The sequence below is a fragment of the Trachinotus anak genome, unplaced genomic scaffold (assembly GCF_046630095.1).
Source record: "Trachinotus anak isolate AG129_WGS33_773 ecotype Australia unplaced genomic scaffold, CSIRO_AGI_Tana_v1 ptg000008l, whole genome shotgun sequence".
Classification (NCBI taxonomy): domain Eukaryota; kingdom Metazoa; phylum Chordata; class Actinopteri; order Carangiformes; family Carangidae; genus Trachinotus; species Trachinotus anak.
Window position 1 is genome coordinate 22382161 of NW_027273859.1, and position 14125 is coordinate 22396285.

At 42.5% G+C, this 14125-nt stretch overlaps 1 protein-coding gene across 1 annotated transcript in view; it reads right to left on the reverse strand.

The window, feature by feature from the left end:
* Positions 1-10092, reverse strand: part of notch1b (notch receptor 1b) — a 45389-nt gene extending 35297 nt beyond the window's left edge. The window contains exons 1-2 of the mRNA XM_071483556.1: positions 9682-10092; positions 8857-8938 (exon numbers count right to left, since the gene is read on the reverse strand). Of these exons, the coding sequence (XP_071339657.1) occupies positions 8857-8938; positions 9682-9739 (140 nt within the window). The 5' untranslated portion in view covers positions 9740-10092. The remainder of the gene's footprint in view (positions 1-8856; positions 8939-9681) is intronic.
* Positions 10093-14125: the final 4033 nt, after the last annotated feature.

The window sequence follows — 14125 nt, forward strand, 5'->3', positions numbered from 1 at the left end:
GCTGGGCGTATTCAGCTGTTACACCTCCTCTTTCCTCTCCTTCCCCTCCTCTTTCTCTCTCTCTCTCTGTATCCAAAAAAAATCTTTCTCCGAATCTTCTTTCATGATATGTGGCTCATCCCTGAATTTTCCCCCCTTTTTTTTCCTTCTCATGATTGGTTTCACTTCCTGCGTTCAAAGCTGAATGGTTGCTGGCATCCGCTCGCTCCCCTCTGTGCACCTTCTTTCCCTCCAAACCCACTCACCCCGCTTCTCCTTCACCCTCCATTTTTTTTTCATTTATAAGACACCACATTAAGATTTATAAGTCTCAACTGACGACTGCTCACTCCCTCCAAAACTTTCTTCCAAGCCGCTCTGCATCTTTTTAGCGGTCTGCGATGTTTGAGGCCTAGCGTTAGGCAGAGGAAAAGCTCAAAATCCAAAACACACACACACACACACACACACACACACACACACACACACAACAGGAGAGGGACAAACAAAGGAATCTGAAAGAAAGGAAATTGGAACTGGTTTGGTTGGGTTTTTGAGGGGAGAGAGAGACAGAAAGTGGTTGCCAATTCAGCAGGAATTTTGGTGTTTACTCTCAAGAGTCTGCTGTCCTGATTCTTAACCCAAGAAAACCTCAATAGAGGCTTGCTGGCAGCCGCACTTTATGGCTCCTTGAAAAAACTCACACCATCTCTGAAACCGGCATCTTCCCTCGCAAAAAAACAGCCAGCGTCTCACACCAAGGCCTAAAAGACAAACAGATAGAGCCCCCCTCGCCCTTACCTCAGTGCACGTGGACGCACTATCCAAACACACCCTGCCCGAGGTGCAAGCAGTAAGTCAACTGTAGCACACGCTAGGCAAAGAATACTAACAGTTTGCTCTTTAACTTGGCGAGAGCCCGTCAAGTACACGCTCAGCACAAAATGGCTTTCACAGGCATCCAGCTTAACTGTCTCAATACGAGCTCAGACGTATAAAATAAAGGGGGTAAGACAAAAGATATTCAACGACTCTTTTATGGAGTCTTGGTTGTGTTCAAAACAAACAGAGCAAAGCAGCTGCTTCAACAAGAGAAATCTGCAGGCCCGGCGAGCGGGATAATCTCAACAGCAGCAGGTAAACTGGGCTGCTGGAAAGGTAAATAAAGAAGACATGAAAAGAGGGGCACAAATCAGAAGCTGAGCAAATATCAGGTGTTTGGGAGGTATCGTATAACTGCAGGACAGCAGTGGAATTATCTCTGCGGTAAAGCCGATACTGTTATTATCCTTTCTGTCATCCCAGCCCAGTAGCCCTCATTGTTCTCCTCTGCGCTCACTTCTGGGCCGCCTCTTCTTCAATTGCTGCCACAGTAGCCCGTGGCAACAGGTCTGCGACACTGATGGGATGCATAACAGGGCCGGGCGGCGGCTCGAGCCTCCAGCAGATGTTGTGGTGACATCTGACCCTCGGCCAGGCGTCACTCTAAAAAGGGGCTTTCCTCAGTGTCGGGCCAATCTGCCATCTGCCATCTTTCTGAGGACACGCACAGATGGGGACAGAGGCTTTGAAAGTAATATGTAGGCTACACATGTGCACTGTATACAAATAAAAACCTAGACTGACGGTACAGATTTTGGCAGCTCTACGGGCCTCCACTCTGTGTGGATTTTAAGAAGCTTATTGAATTAGGCTGTGCATTTATTCAATTATTGTGCCACATAAAGCTCTGTGGGAGACAGAATCAGTGTCCAGACTCATTTTTGTAAATGATATAATTAGGAATATATTACAATATTTTTCCCTTAAGGTTTTTTTTTAGGTTCCAGTAAAACATAATCAAAGATGATCCATGTTTAGACTGTTAGTTAAAAAAAAATACAGTTTATTAAAACTTACATCTTATTTTTTTCCGCTCCGAAAGTGATTGCTGAGCTCTGGCAACACTGAAACATTGCCACAACAACAAGTCTGATTGTAAGCACAGGTGTTCAGGTGATCAAGACGGTTGTAAACAAGCCAGATTCTTTTAAACCAATTCATGTGTAGATACCATAAGAAGTACGGGCCCCTAAAATGCTGATTTGTTGCACAGGAAAACTGTTAAGTTAACCAATGATTGTTTTCATTATTGATTATTTTCCTGATTATTTTCTTCATTAAGAATTTTAAGCAATGAATTGTTTGGACTGTAAGAACTCAGAAAGTGGACGGAAATACTGATCACACACTGATTCCCCAAGGTGATGTTTTCAATAACCTTAAAGACATTTAGTTTACCAGTTTACCATCACATGAGACAAAAGCAACCAAGCAAGAAGCTGGAGCTAGGAAGTGTATTTTTGCTATAATTAACAATTATTTGATTATTAATGAGTGTATTAATGTTTGTGGACAAGGGCAAGAACAACAAATGTCCCTGACCACATTCAAGTCAGAGACATTGCGGTTTACCTGGTACACATCTTAGATGAAGCACAAAGTTGTGCAACAGCCAGTTTGGGTAATTATTTTACCATTCACTTCTGTTCTGTCTTCCAAATAATGTTTGACTAACTCAAGGTTTTCTTTAAAACCCGTCTGATTGCCTGGCTGCTTGTGTTTCTTGCCCCATGAGACTTTATTTTAGTAATGTTGCCAAGCTCCTGGGGGATGGCAAAAAAGATGAAGGGAGCCAAAAACATTTTTAAAAAATGATTCTTATTTATAAACTAGTGGTTTTACGTCACCTCTCTCTCTCAGGTGTCTTCTTCAGTGACAAAGATATTTCAGCCAAGAGTCAAACTGTGTTAGTAGAGCATGTTTGTACCTCTGCTCCCCCTCCCCTCATCCCTCCTGTCTCCCCACCACCCGTTTCATTTCCTGGCTGTTTGGTTCTCTGCCTGGACTAAGTCTCCTTAAGTCTTGTCAGATCTGTTTTACAAGCATTGCCCAGGGGGACTTCTCTGTCTCCTTTCCTCTACACTTCCCTCTTACTTTTTTGTCCTCTCCTCTGTTTTCCCAGCAGCATATAGAGACTAACCACACTGACAACTCTGCCACCACTGGCGGAGAAAATCAGCACTAAAGCACACGCTTAAAACCCAGCTTCAATCACACAAATTGAATGGACCAAAATAAAAATAGCTCTTTGGCTAAAACCAAAGCTGGCACAAAAACGGGGTTGTTGTTTGTTGTGGAACTGAAACCAAAGTTACCACCAAATCCCCACTGGCTACAGAAATTACAGGGGAGACGCTGCCCCTCGTTCCCTCTCCTTACATCCATCCTTCTTTTCCTTCCTCTCTAATAGTACAGGAGAGCTGACCTGACCAGCCCACATCTGGCAGCCTTTATTAGAGAGCCTGTTTATCTGGGAGTACTATAGACACAGCCCATGGGAAAGAGCCAGCTTCCCCAGGGATCAACACTCAGTGTGTGTGTGTGTGTGTGTGTGTGTGTGTGTGTGTGTGTGTGTGTGTGTGTGTGTGTGTATACTTGTCTTGATAGTCACAGCAGCTCTAATGACTTCTGCCACTGCTTGATTTACAAGGCTGGGAACCACTTAAAGGCTTTACGGATGTCTGAAGGTGTAGCTGCTGACAGTGCAACCGGACCCTCAGGTTGTTACTGTACACGGTGACTTCAGGGCTCGAGGCAGAGTACGACAAAATGTCCCATCATCCTCCATAAATCAAGACCAGGATGAGGTTTTAGATTGTATGCGATTTAACAGCATTTATTTTGTGAGTCAGCCAAACTACAACATGAACTGTTAAATTGTAACTAGTAAACATACATCATACATACATGTATGATGTATGTAGTATAGTATGCTGACTTAGCTAGTAGCAATCAGTGTATAGAAAGCTATCAGTGAATTACTTAAAAACACAATGATTCTAGGGCAAGTTTTCTATGGTGTCTAAGTGGATTTAAATTCTTGATAAATGTAAATCACCCAAAATCTAAAATTGTGTGTAGTATGTGTGTGTCTTAAGATTTGACTGGGTTATGACCCCAGCAAGGAGCTAGACCTTTGACGCAAATTCACCTCACACAGTATCTTCTCCTCAACGTCTCCCCTTCAACTCTCCCGCAGTTTGAAAACCTCTGCTTTAATGTAATGAAAAACAATACCAGTCTATAAAAAAATATATATCCAAAATCCATTCTTCTGTATATATGTTTGCAGCACACAGTAACTGCCCCTCTTAGATGGAGCAGTCAACTTGCAGAAAGGTATTAGGGGGTCTTTTTGACCCCTCCCAGACTGACTGTTTTAAATGCTGCAGCTTGTCATGTGTGGATGTTTGTGCGGAGATTTTAATCCCTAAGGAAACTGTTATTTTTTCCCCTGTGTAACAGATACGCTGACTGATATCACTCTTATGGTCTGCATTGCTGCTCAGCTGAACAAACTGCTCTACTTCACGACAAAAGGCATCACGCTCCATTCTCCTAAATATCCTGTGACTGAGAGTGTGTCAGGCAGTGAGAGTGACTGAAAGCTAAAAGCACACCTGGCAGACAAAGTCGATCTGTTTCTGCGTGGAGCTGAATGGGCAAAACCACAAGTAATCATGGGTATTATGGAGCATGCTGCTGTGTGGGCGAGTGCACGTCCCTCTTAGTTGTTATACTATAACCCACAGACAGGTGGTCTGGCTGAAAGAAAAAAAATGAAAAGAGGAAGTGTGGTTTGGAGTATGCCGGGTGGCTTTGTCTCACAGACACACACACACACTGACTGTCAGTCCTCTTAGTCTGTGATCAAAGTTTATATGATTTGTCTTGGCATATGCCAACGAGAGAGGCTCAAATATCACTAATCCCTGACGCTGAGGTTCCCCACCACCAAGTCGCTTCATTCAGCCAGAACACTCTGCCGATCAGGCCTCTCACCAGCCGGACTCCTGCCAAAGGGGAACCTAACACTGGCGGCAGTGGCCATATATAAGCCTCGCACTGTGTGTTTCTCGTTGTGTGATGATATGATCAGATACAGCACCTTTTCTTCCCCTGGGCCACTCTGAGGCTGTTTCCTGACTCTGAATGGAGGTGTAGGGTGGTGTGTGGTGGGGGTGGGGGGCTGTAGAGTGTGTGGGAGGTTAAGATAGACTCATCTGACCGGGGAAAACAGAGGTGCCATTGAAGAATCCCCAGAAGCGGAGAGACAAGGGCTCACTTTCATTGAAGTGGATGTATATTGTAGCAGTCGCTGCACATACCCGCAAGACATTAATGACCCTGTTTGTTATCTGAGGCTATGTTCACTGAAACAGAGATAAATCTGAAAATCCTAACTACAGGATTAAAGGTCTCGCATTTTCAGATCCTAAGTGCCTGTCATTCACCCTGAAATCTAAAACATCTTACAAATATCTCAGACTAAGTGGTCTCAGGAAATGTCAGAAGCATTGGAAAGGCTTCAATTTCACCCAGTTTGGAGACAAACTGGATGAACTGGATCTGTTCCTATAGCTCCTGTGATTTTATCCGTTGCACCTTTAGGAATTCTTCTCCTGTTCTGCATTTGTTTCAAAGTTAAGCATGAAACGTAATTCCCGATGTTGGCAATAGTAGTTTAACACATCAACCACAACTCAAGGTCTACTAACGTTAACAGATCCTTCCCCTTAACAGCTAAGCAAGCTCCATTTGCTGATGAAGATCATCTGTTGCAGCTGAAAGCCCTCAATAAAAGACTAGAGAGTGGACTTTGAGCAGGGATTGTTTTGTCAAGCTACTTTTTCCAAGGTCAAGAATGGGTTTCATGATTTTAAAAAACGCCTCCAAACAAAGTAGCGAGGACAGGATGCCTGGCTTTGTGCAGAGATGGTGTCAATATATACATACATACATACAGGTAGACATAACACACATAAAAGACTTTTGTGCCACTAAAAACCATTATCTGAAGTTCCAGCAGCTTAAAATAAATAACACAAACCTCTGGTGTGTGTGTGCATCCTAAAAGTCTGACCTCATTCATACAAACTCCAGAGCTGAACGAACCTAACCCTCAGCATGTGACTCCCTTCTATCACCGGGCTGTCAGAAATCTGTTGTATTTTTTCATCCCACTGACTAACTGGCGATGAATGGATGTGATCTCTCAGCAGCGTCCTTCCTCGCTCCTGAACCAGCCCGACATCTCTCATCTCTCTGGGCAGAGAGCAGCTCTGCTTGCGAGACGCCCTATGATTCTGGCCATTGTGCCACTGGAATTTGGGAGTTATTTTTCCTGGTCTGGATTGGCTCGGCTCTGTCAGTGCTCTCTAATGCCGCTGCCAAGCCTCTACAGTAAATGAGAGGCCTCCTCGAAGCCCTTTGGAGATAAACTTCAGTCAGGATCTCACTGGGCCAGATATGAAGAGGAGCTGGTATTTGTGTTATGGCATGTCAAGTAGGCATCTCTGTCAGACTATATAAAACCAATGCCACTTACTTGACCTCCGCATAGCACTTCAGTTCAAGAGCGGCGGCTTTTTGACTGAGATGAAAGTAACTCATAATTCTGCCACAAAAGAAGCGAGGCTCGGGGAAAAAAAAAACTCTCAGGCAGGCACATCACAAACAGTTAACTGATCAACAATTTATCAGTTAACCCTTTCCTGCATTCGTCAAGCAATACACTTGGCACTGTCAGAACTTGCACGCTTTTGTTTGGTGAGATAACTTCACCTCACACTCACCAGGATCCACCTGGGTGCAATTATTTCTTACGGTTGGTGTTCATGACACTGCCAGCTGTGCTGCTTTTCAAGAGTTACGGCATTGACTGCGTGAATGCATTTGCTGTGGAAGTCATCGATCTCGGAGAACGCTCGCAGGAAGTTCATGGAAAAAGCAGCGACGTCAGCGAACCTGGCTCTGGGTTTTGCAGCTGGAGAGAGGGTAGAAGCTGCAGCAGTTTGTTAAACTCTGAAACTGGTTCACTCTGCAGATCAGTTTACTTGTAAATTAACCTAAGCTGAGTGCTCAGCCTGTAAAATAACTGCCTTTGGAGAATCTTTGACAAGTGTGAGAAAATGACTCTGATCGTGCCATCAGTTATCTTGGCTTAGGTTTGAGAAAGTGATTGAGCTGATCTAATGCTAGGAACTAAAAGTCAGTGTATCTCAGCCCTTTTTTTAAATCGTCTCTTGCAAAGTCCCACAACTTTGAGCAAGTGCAGTACTTAACAGCTGGAGTGACCCTTTAGACCTTTAATACCAAACTTCCTCTGCCACTTAAAATTCAAATGCTGACCCAAAAATAACTACATAAAACTTCTCCAAAAAACAAGGTACCAATTCGTGTAGCTTTAAAGAGGTTTTCCTCAAACTGGAAAACAACAGTAATTTCCACATATAACGCAACTCAGATCAACATCTTGACCTGAACTTGGAGTTAATAAATCCCCCTTTCCAAGCGGCAGCTGGTTGAATCCTCACTCAGAGCTGCTGACAAACTAAACAGCAGAAAGCAGAAAGCCTGACAATTCACTGTGACAACATTTAGTAAAACGGACTCAACACAAAAAAAATAACAGAAAAGTCAAAAACATTTTACCTTGTTCTTGACTCAGTGAAATTGCTTCAGTATCACCTTGACTAATTCTGACTTTTTGAGAGCATCACCCCAAAGAGAATTACCTCAAAGAAGACATTAGATCTATAACTGTGATCAACAGGGATTATAAGATTATAAGGTGGTGTACAGTAACTCCAGCAGGGCAAAATACACATCAACTAAGCCGAAAAGCATTAAAATGATGCACAAGTTCTATTATCACTGTTAATTCACCTGCTAATTATTTTTTAGGTTGATAAACTAAACTAACTTAAACAATAAGAAAGCAATGTAATAAACACACACACACACACATACACACCAAGCCTAGTGCGCTCATTCAAACCTTTTCAAGACTACGAGGATGCACATCTCCATGTTTAATTGGAGAAGTCTGAGGAGGAGGACAGCAGCATGGACACAATGCTGGCTTTATGGTCCAGTGAGTAGGTGAGGTGGGTGAGTGTGTGTGTTTCTGTGTGCATGATTGAGGGGTGAATAACACAACCAGACCAAATTAAGATGTGGCAGGAGGCCAAGATTGCAGTCCCGAAGCTGCGACCCCGCCGACCCAATCATCCCCCGGTCGCCGACAGTAAGGTGACACTGGACACTGGCTGGTGGTGCCAGGCGCAAAGAGGGCTATTGTTATAAAAAGGAGATCTGGGCAGAGCAGGAGCTTATTGGTTTACACGTGAACCGAAAACTTCTCCAAATACAAAAACTCAGACAACAGAGTATAGAACTTGTCTCCATTTTTTAGCAGGTTAGAAAACTTTTACCCTCTGCCATCTGTTCAGGGGAATGAAGAAGGAGAGAGAGAGAGAGGGAGAGAGAGGGAGAGAGAGAGAGAGTGCACTGAGGGCCATTGAGGAGGGGACAAAATCCCAGGAGGGAGGGGAGGGGCGGTGGAGAGGGTGTGTAGGAGGACAGGGTCTGAGGGTCTCTCTGGGAAGCCTCACCCAGATTAGTCACACAGAATTAATCGCAGCGGAGAACAATGGTCGCCGAGCTTCTGGCAACCCCAGCTGTCGCTCCGTGAAAGAAAAGAAAAACAAGATTTAGGGCTGCAAGAGTTTGGCTGCAGAGGGGAGAGTGTGGTGGCACTAACACATACACACAGTCTCACACAGTGACCCCTGTCCTCATCAATGTCCACTCATTTCTGCCTCCCAGAAATAGCAACACTGGCATGAGTGCTCCACCTTCAGAGCCCTCACATGTCAACCAAAAATCTGAGTCATCCCAGATTCCACAATTGCACATTTCCAAAACTTCTGTGCAGGTTTTCCTCGTCATCGTTTACTGGTTAAAAACAGAAAATGCATAAGTTCAACTTACTTGCACTCTCCATTCCCATCTGGAGTTGTTTCACATCTCCCCTGGTTCAAACACGACTCCGTGAGCGAGGAGCATCTCAGGCCTGCGAAAGGAAAGTTTTAATACACCTGCATTCTGCTAAAACTCTTAAAACAGTGGAACATTTCCAAATGTTTTGCCCCCCCGCCCCCGGAGCATTTTTTTAAAATGGCACAGGTACTGCTCCATCAATGTGAAGTCTAGGTGTGACTCTTGGCCACCTCAAAGTGCAGTTTTTGTGGTGAACAGGGACTTGACACCGGTTTGCCAGCAGCATGCTTCTCTCTGCAGCTGTCCCAAAAAAAAATGTGCCATTTTGGGGAGTAACACAGCTTTGCAATAAAAAAAAAAAAGAACACAGACACATTGCTCCGAATCCAACCTGCAAAGGCATGTGTTCACATACTAGTGAGAAAAAGTTGAGTGTTTGCTGGGCAAGTGCGCAACAGCTGCCCGGGCAAAGTTAAAAAAAAAAACAAAAAACAGAAATTGATTCAGTTTGCAAGAAGTGGGCTGGTGGAAACATGACATGACATGTTTAGGATAAAGACAATAGGTGCATGCAACCACAGAAGTGAACTTGATAAATGTAAATTAAACAGTGAACTTCACAAACCTGTAAGATTAGTCAAAAAAGTTTTTTTTTGGGGGGGGGGGGGGGGGGGGGGGGGACTATACCTCAGTTTCAATCCATCATATATATAACAAACGAAAGTGAATGTATCAAGTTAATAAAACTAAAAAGAACTATAAAGACACTTTTTTTTTCTTAAATTGCTGAAACCTAATCAGAGGTTCTCAACTCACCTCGTGTTAGTCCTATCAGCGACAACAAGAAAGTTAGTTTGACAAAGAAAATATGCATTCCTTCTGGTTTAAAACGGTTGTACAAATCCACGTAGGTTTTTTCATAGATCCGATATGGTGTCTTCCTCTCCGACAGGTGAGAAAAAAAACCCCAAAACAAACAAACAAACAAACAAACAAAAACAACAACTTTCAGTTCATCCTTCGGTAGATCCACAGAGAAAGTAAAGCTGCCGTCTGTGAACTCGGAGCATGAGATGTTGTCACTTCAGATCCCGGGTTGGAAATGACCTGAGGGACGCACCTCTCCTCCCGCTGCTGCTGCCGCTGCGCACAGAGAGGCGTCACACACACACACACACACACACACACACACACACACACACACGCTTGAACAACCACACAGTTAGTCCCCAGACAGGCGCAAGCTTTACAACTTGATGAAGAGATAGTGAGGAAGTTTTTTTTTTTTTTTTTTTTTTTACTTTCCCGGGCGTTTTCCCACGTAGTGATTGGTCTGGAGGTGATGGTCTGAATCATTAGTACATCAATTAGCCTGGGAAGGCGATTTCAACACACATTCACCCTGACAATAAAGTCAGCTTTGGTGTATATAAGTCATCAAATATGTCATGTCAGCATATAAGCGTGTGTAACCAACCAAACAAACACACTTTACACCATAAATAAAGCAGTTTGGTTTGATTATATTTAATATTAAAGTGTTTTAGCAGTAAACTTTGCTCAGACTTAGCTGTACTTTTAAGGAAATACAGCAAATTAACAGCTGATGCATGAGACAGCAGCAATGTTGCCAGTTCAGCAACAAACTTTATTCCTTTTACTCACCAAGAGCTCACTTTCTGCAGCAGTGAAATGCAACCCTCTTGATTTTCCTCTGTTCCTATGTTTGTTTTCTTCTTTTCTGGTGAAGTTAGCATGCTAACCAGCTGGCTCAGACCGAGCCATCCTTTTCCAGACAAGCCCCTGCAGCATCCAGGCTGCATCGATGAAGTAGCTGCGCAGAGGGCACATTATAAACTCCTGTCATGCAAACACAACAATGGCTGAAGCACTTGGCAAGACTGTGTAGCAAAACCTTCAAAGAGCTCCTTTAAAGCTGGTTATGTTAAAGTTGTTCAACAAAAAAAAAGAAAAAAAGAAAAAGAAACAGGCCACATGAAAAATTTAAACCAAAAAAAAAAAAAAAAAGAAAAAAAGTCAGGTTTTTGACAAAAAAAACTTTTGTAACCCCAAAAAGAAGGTACATGAACCCAAGTTAAGGGAAACAAAACTAAACATTTTGAGGACGAAAAAGAGGAAGTGAGATGTGAAAAGTTGCTTCTCTAATGTTCCAGTAAATATATTTGTATCATATTTTGCAAGGTACCCTACTCTGCTGCCCTGGAATAGTGCCACATTAAGCCAAAATAACCTCAGTTACTTCATATTTTAATTTAAATAATTACATTTTTAACTATCATTCAAACTCTTAACAACCAATAACCGTGGTCTTTTCAGTCAATACTGATGCTAGTGTTTGTCATTTTGGGCAGAACCACCATGAAAATGATATCCACCAGTTTGACATCTGAAATGTCACATTGTCTCCAGATGTCCAACAACAACTTAAACATAACTGTAGAAAACTTGAGAGGTTTATTCTGGCAGTCGGCCTAGTACATTTCATTCTGTAAAGCACTGTAAAAGATACAACAACAGATGTCTAATTGTAACCTGCAGCTTGGTTCTAGAGACATCGGTCAAAAAGCTTGTGTTTGAAAGCCCACATCAGTCAAAACCTGTCCTGCGCTCCTGCGTCAGGGAATCATAACCTGACAAAGCATGGGAACCAGCCTGTTAACGGTTAGGATCTTCCACACTGATAAATAATTGCTGACAGAAACTCACTCAGCCGGCCTGCAGAATCAGCAGAAGCAGGGCTCGATTCCCATCAGGTGGTTTGTGAACGGACTCTAAATAGCTTCACACAGGTGACGGCTGTGTTGGCAGACATGACAGACTGATAACACATGTGTTGGTGTAATTTTACATTGTCTAACTGGAGTCAGTGGTTTAGCGTTTAGATAGAATTTACCCTCCCTGTCATCTGGGAACAACAAGGAATTAAATGTGACGAGTTTATTTAAAAATCTGATTTTCCATCATTTGGAGAAATAAATAACACTCCTGATAAATATATTGATACCACATGAAGCACAACTGGAAGAAAAATGTGAGAAATTTGTCACATGCAAAACTCGAAATGGAGCCTCAAAATAATACATCAACAGGACTGAATAAATGGTGGTCAAAATATGAATGCATTTCCAACAGCTTTTGCCAAGAAATAATTCAAAATAAATAAATAACACTTCTACAAAATATTTGCTGGCACAAACATGAAATACTGAATTTATATCGCAGCTTTCCGCAGACAATGCAGCACAAAGTAGCGCACTGACTACTATCAAAGATATTCCTCATCTCAAGTGTTTTGAAGCTTTGCAGTTTTATGTTTTTGAAATATAAGATATATGTTTCACTTGACAGTTTGTCGTCATAATGTATATATAAAAGTTTAGAAAATTGTCTCCTCTACCGAACCCTTTCCTGGCTGATTTCCTGGTGCAGAGCTTAACCATAGGTAAAAGACACAGCTAGATCAAAATCTCTAAACAACAGCTTTGGACAGTGTAGCCAGATAAGCCTATTTAGTAATCCATGCATGTCAAAGGGGATGAATATATTTTGCAGGCACTGTGTTTATAGGGATACAGTAGATAGTAAAAAAAAAAAGATCAGACCACTGCAGCACTGACTGGGCTGCATTGAAACCCCATCCTCATAAACTACTTTTAGATTTGTCTCGGATATCTGACAAATAGATTAAACCTTTCTGACACAGTCGCTCAGGACTGTTAACCATACATAGGCTGTAACTGTCAAGCCCTCATTTGCTTAATAAACCATGGAGTGACACATAGAGACTCAATGTTATGGACGTTACAGGTAAAACAGCTGCCAAAAAGGGGGGAAAAAACATCAAGCAGACGTTTAAACCCTGAGGGCAGACAGAGAAAATGTTTGACAAGAAGCTGGCTGCCAGAATGAGAAACTGGTCTAACTGTGTGTAACCTAAATTTAAATCAGTCTGTTTACATACACACTGTAATCAGATTAAGGCAATACTATGTGGGTATTGTTATGCAAATTTCTCAGTCTGGTTATCTTTACCATATTAAGCTCATAATCATCTTTGGCTGTTTGCGTTATTAACCCACATAGATTTTAGCCCAATCATTACTTCAATTTAAACACTTAAAATAATAGCTTGATTTCATTTGGCATTTAACCTGAATTAGATTCAGTTAAACTTTAATTCAAATGTAACATGACCTGTTTCCATTTTGTTTACTCTCTTCAAGTGGAGAAAGTAGAACTGTACATTGGAGCATCAAAGATGAAGTCATATAGCAACAGGTTTAACTCAGAGTTGGGCAAACCAGAGAGAACCGATTAAGCCAAAAAAACTGTGGGATATTGTTGAACATCCAACACTAATCTCAGTGAGGAAGTTTACAAGGGTTCTTGTGTCTGCAGGTGTTATCGGTACATACAGCTGGGTGTCATCTGCTCAAGAAAGGATGTAAAAATGATGTGCAAAATCAGAGATGCCGACCCACCTCTCAAGAAATTAAGCAAGAAGCACAACCATGGTCAACCACGTTAAATGCAGCGCTAAGATCCAACAGTATCAGGCGTGAGCAGTGAGCAGCGTCAGCCGCAACACACACTCTACTGCATGGGACTGAGCCTGCTTGGTTTTCAGTTCATTTAGGTTAAAAACACACACAGAACCTGATGTTTGTCATGCTCTCTGTCACACAACAGCCCAGATGGATGGTTTGTAGGAGGTTGTACAGACACCTGCACCAAGACCCTCTGTTTATATATGACTGATTTGCATTGTCAGATTGTCAGGGAGATTCAGGTGCCGCGTTATTTCCTCCTTCACCTGTAAACACCAACTTTCCATTGACAAGTTAAATGCTGGACTTTCACACCATCAACTGCATGTCCCAGTTTGACCTGCGTCTCAACCCAGTTCTGTATCAGGGTCATTCAGTGGTATAAGTTTATAATTATTTCACAGTGGTTCTCCCCGGGGAGTACGACTCACACGCTGCTGCACTACAGCAATATCACACGACCAACAAACATGCAAAAAAAAAAAAAAAATCCTTCATCCCTGCTGCAAGTTTTAAGATGTTTTAAAACTTAAGCTGCGTTTCATTTAAATAACTCCCTATTGTGCTGTTGTTCATTGTGATAAGGGGAAATGTGTTTATTGTGTCACATTGTGAGGTGGAGAGTAAACAGGATTTGTGCTGATTTCCTTCTCATTGTGTTGACCTGGGGGTTGGGGTCCGTCCCCACAACT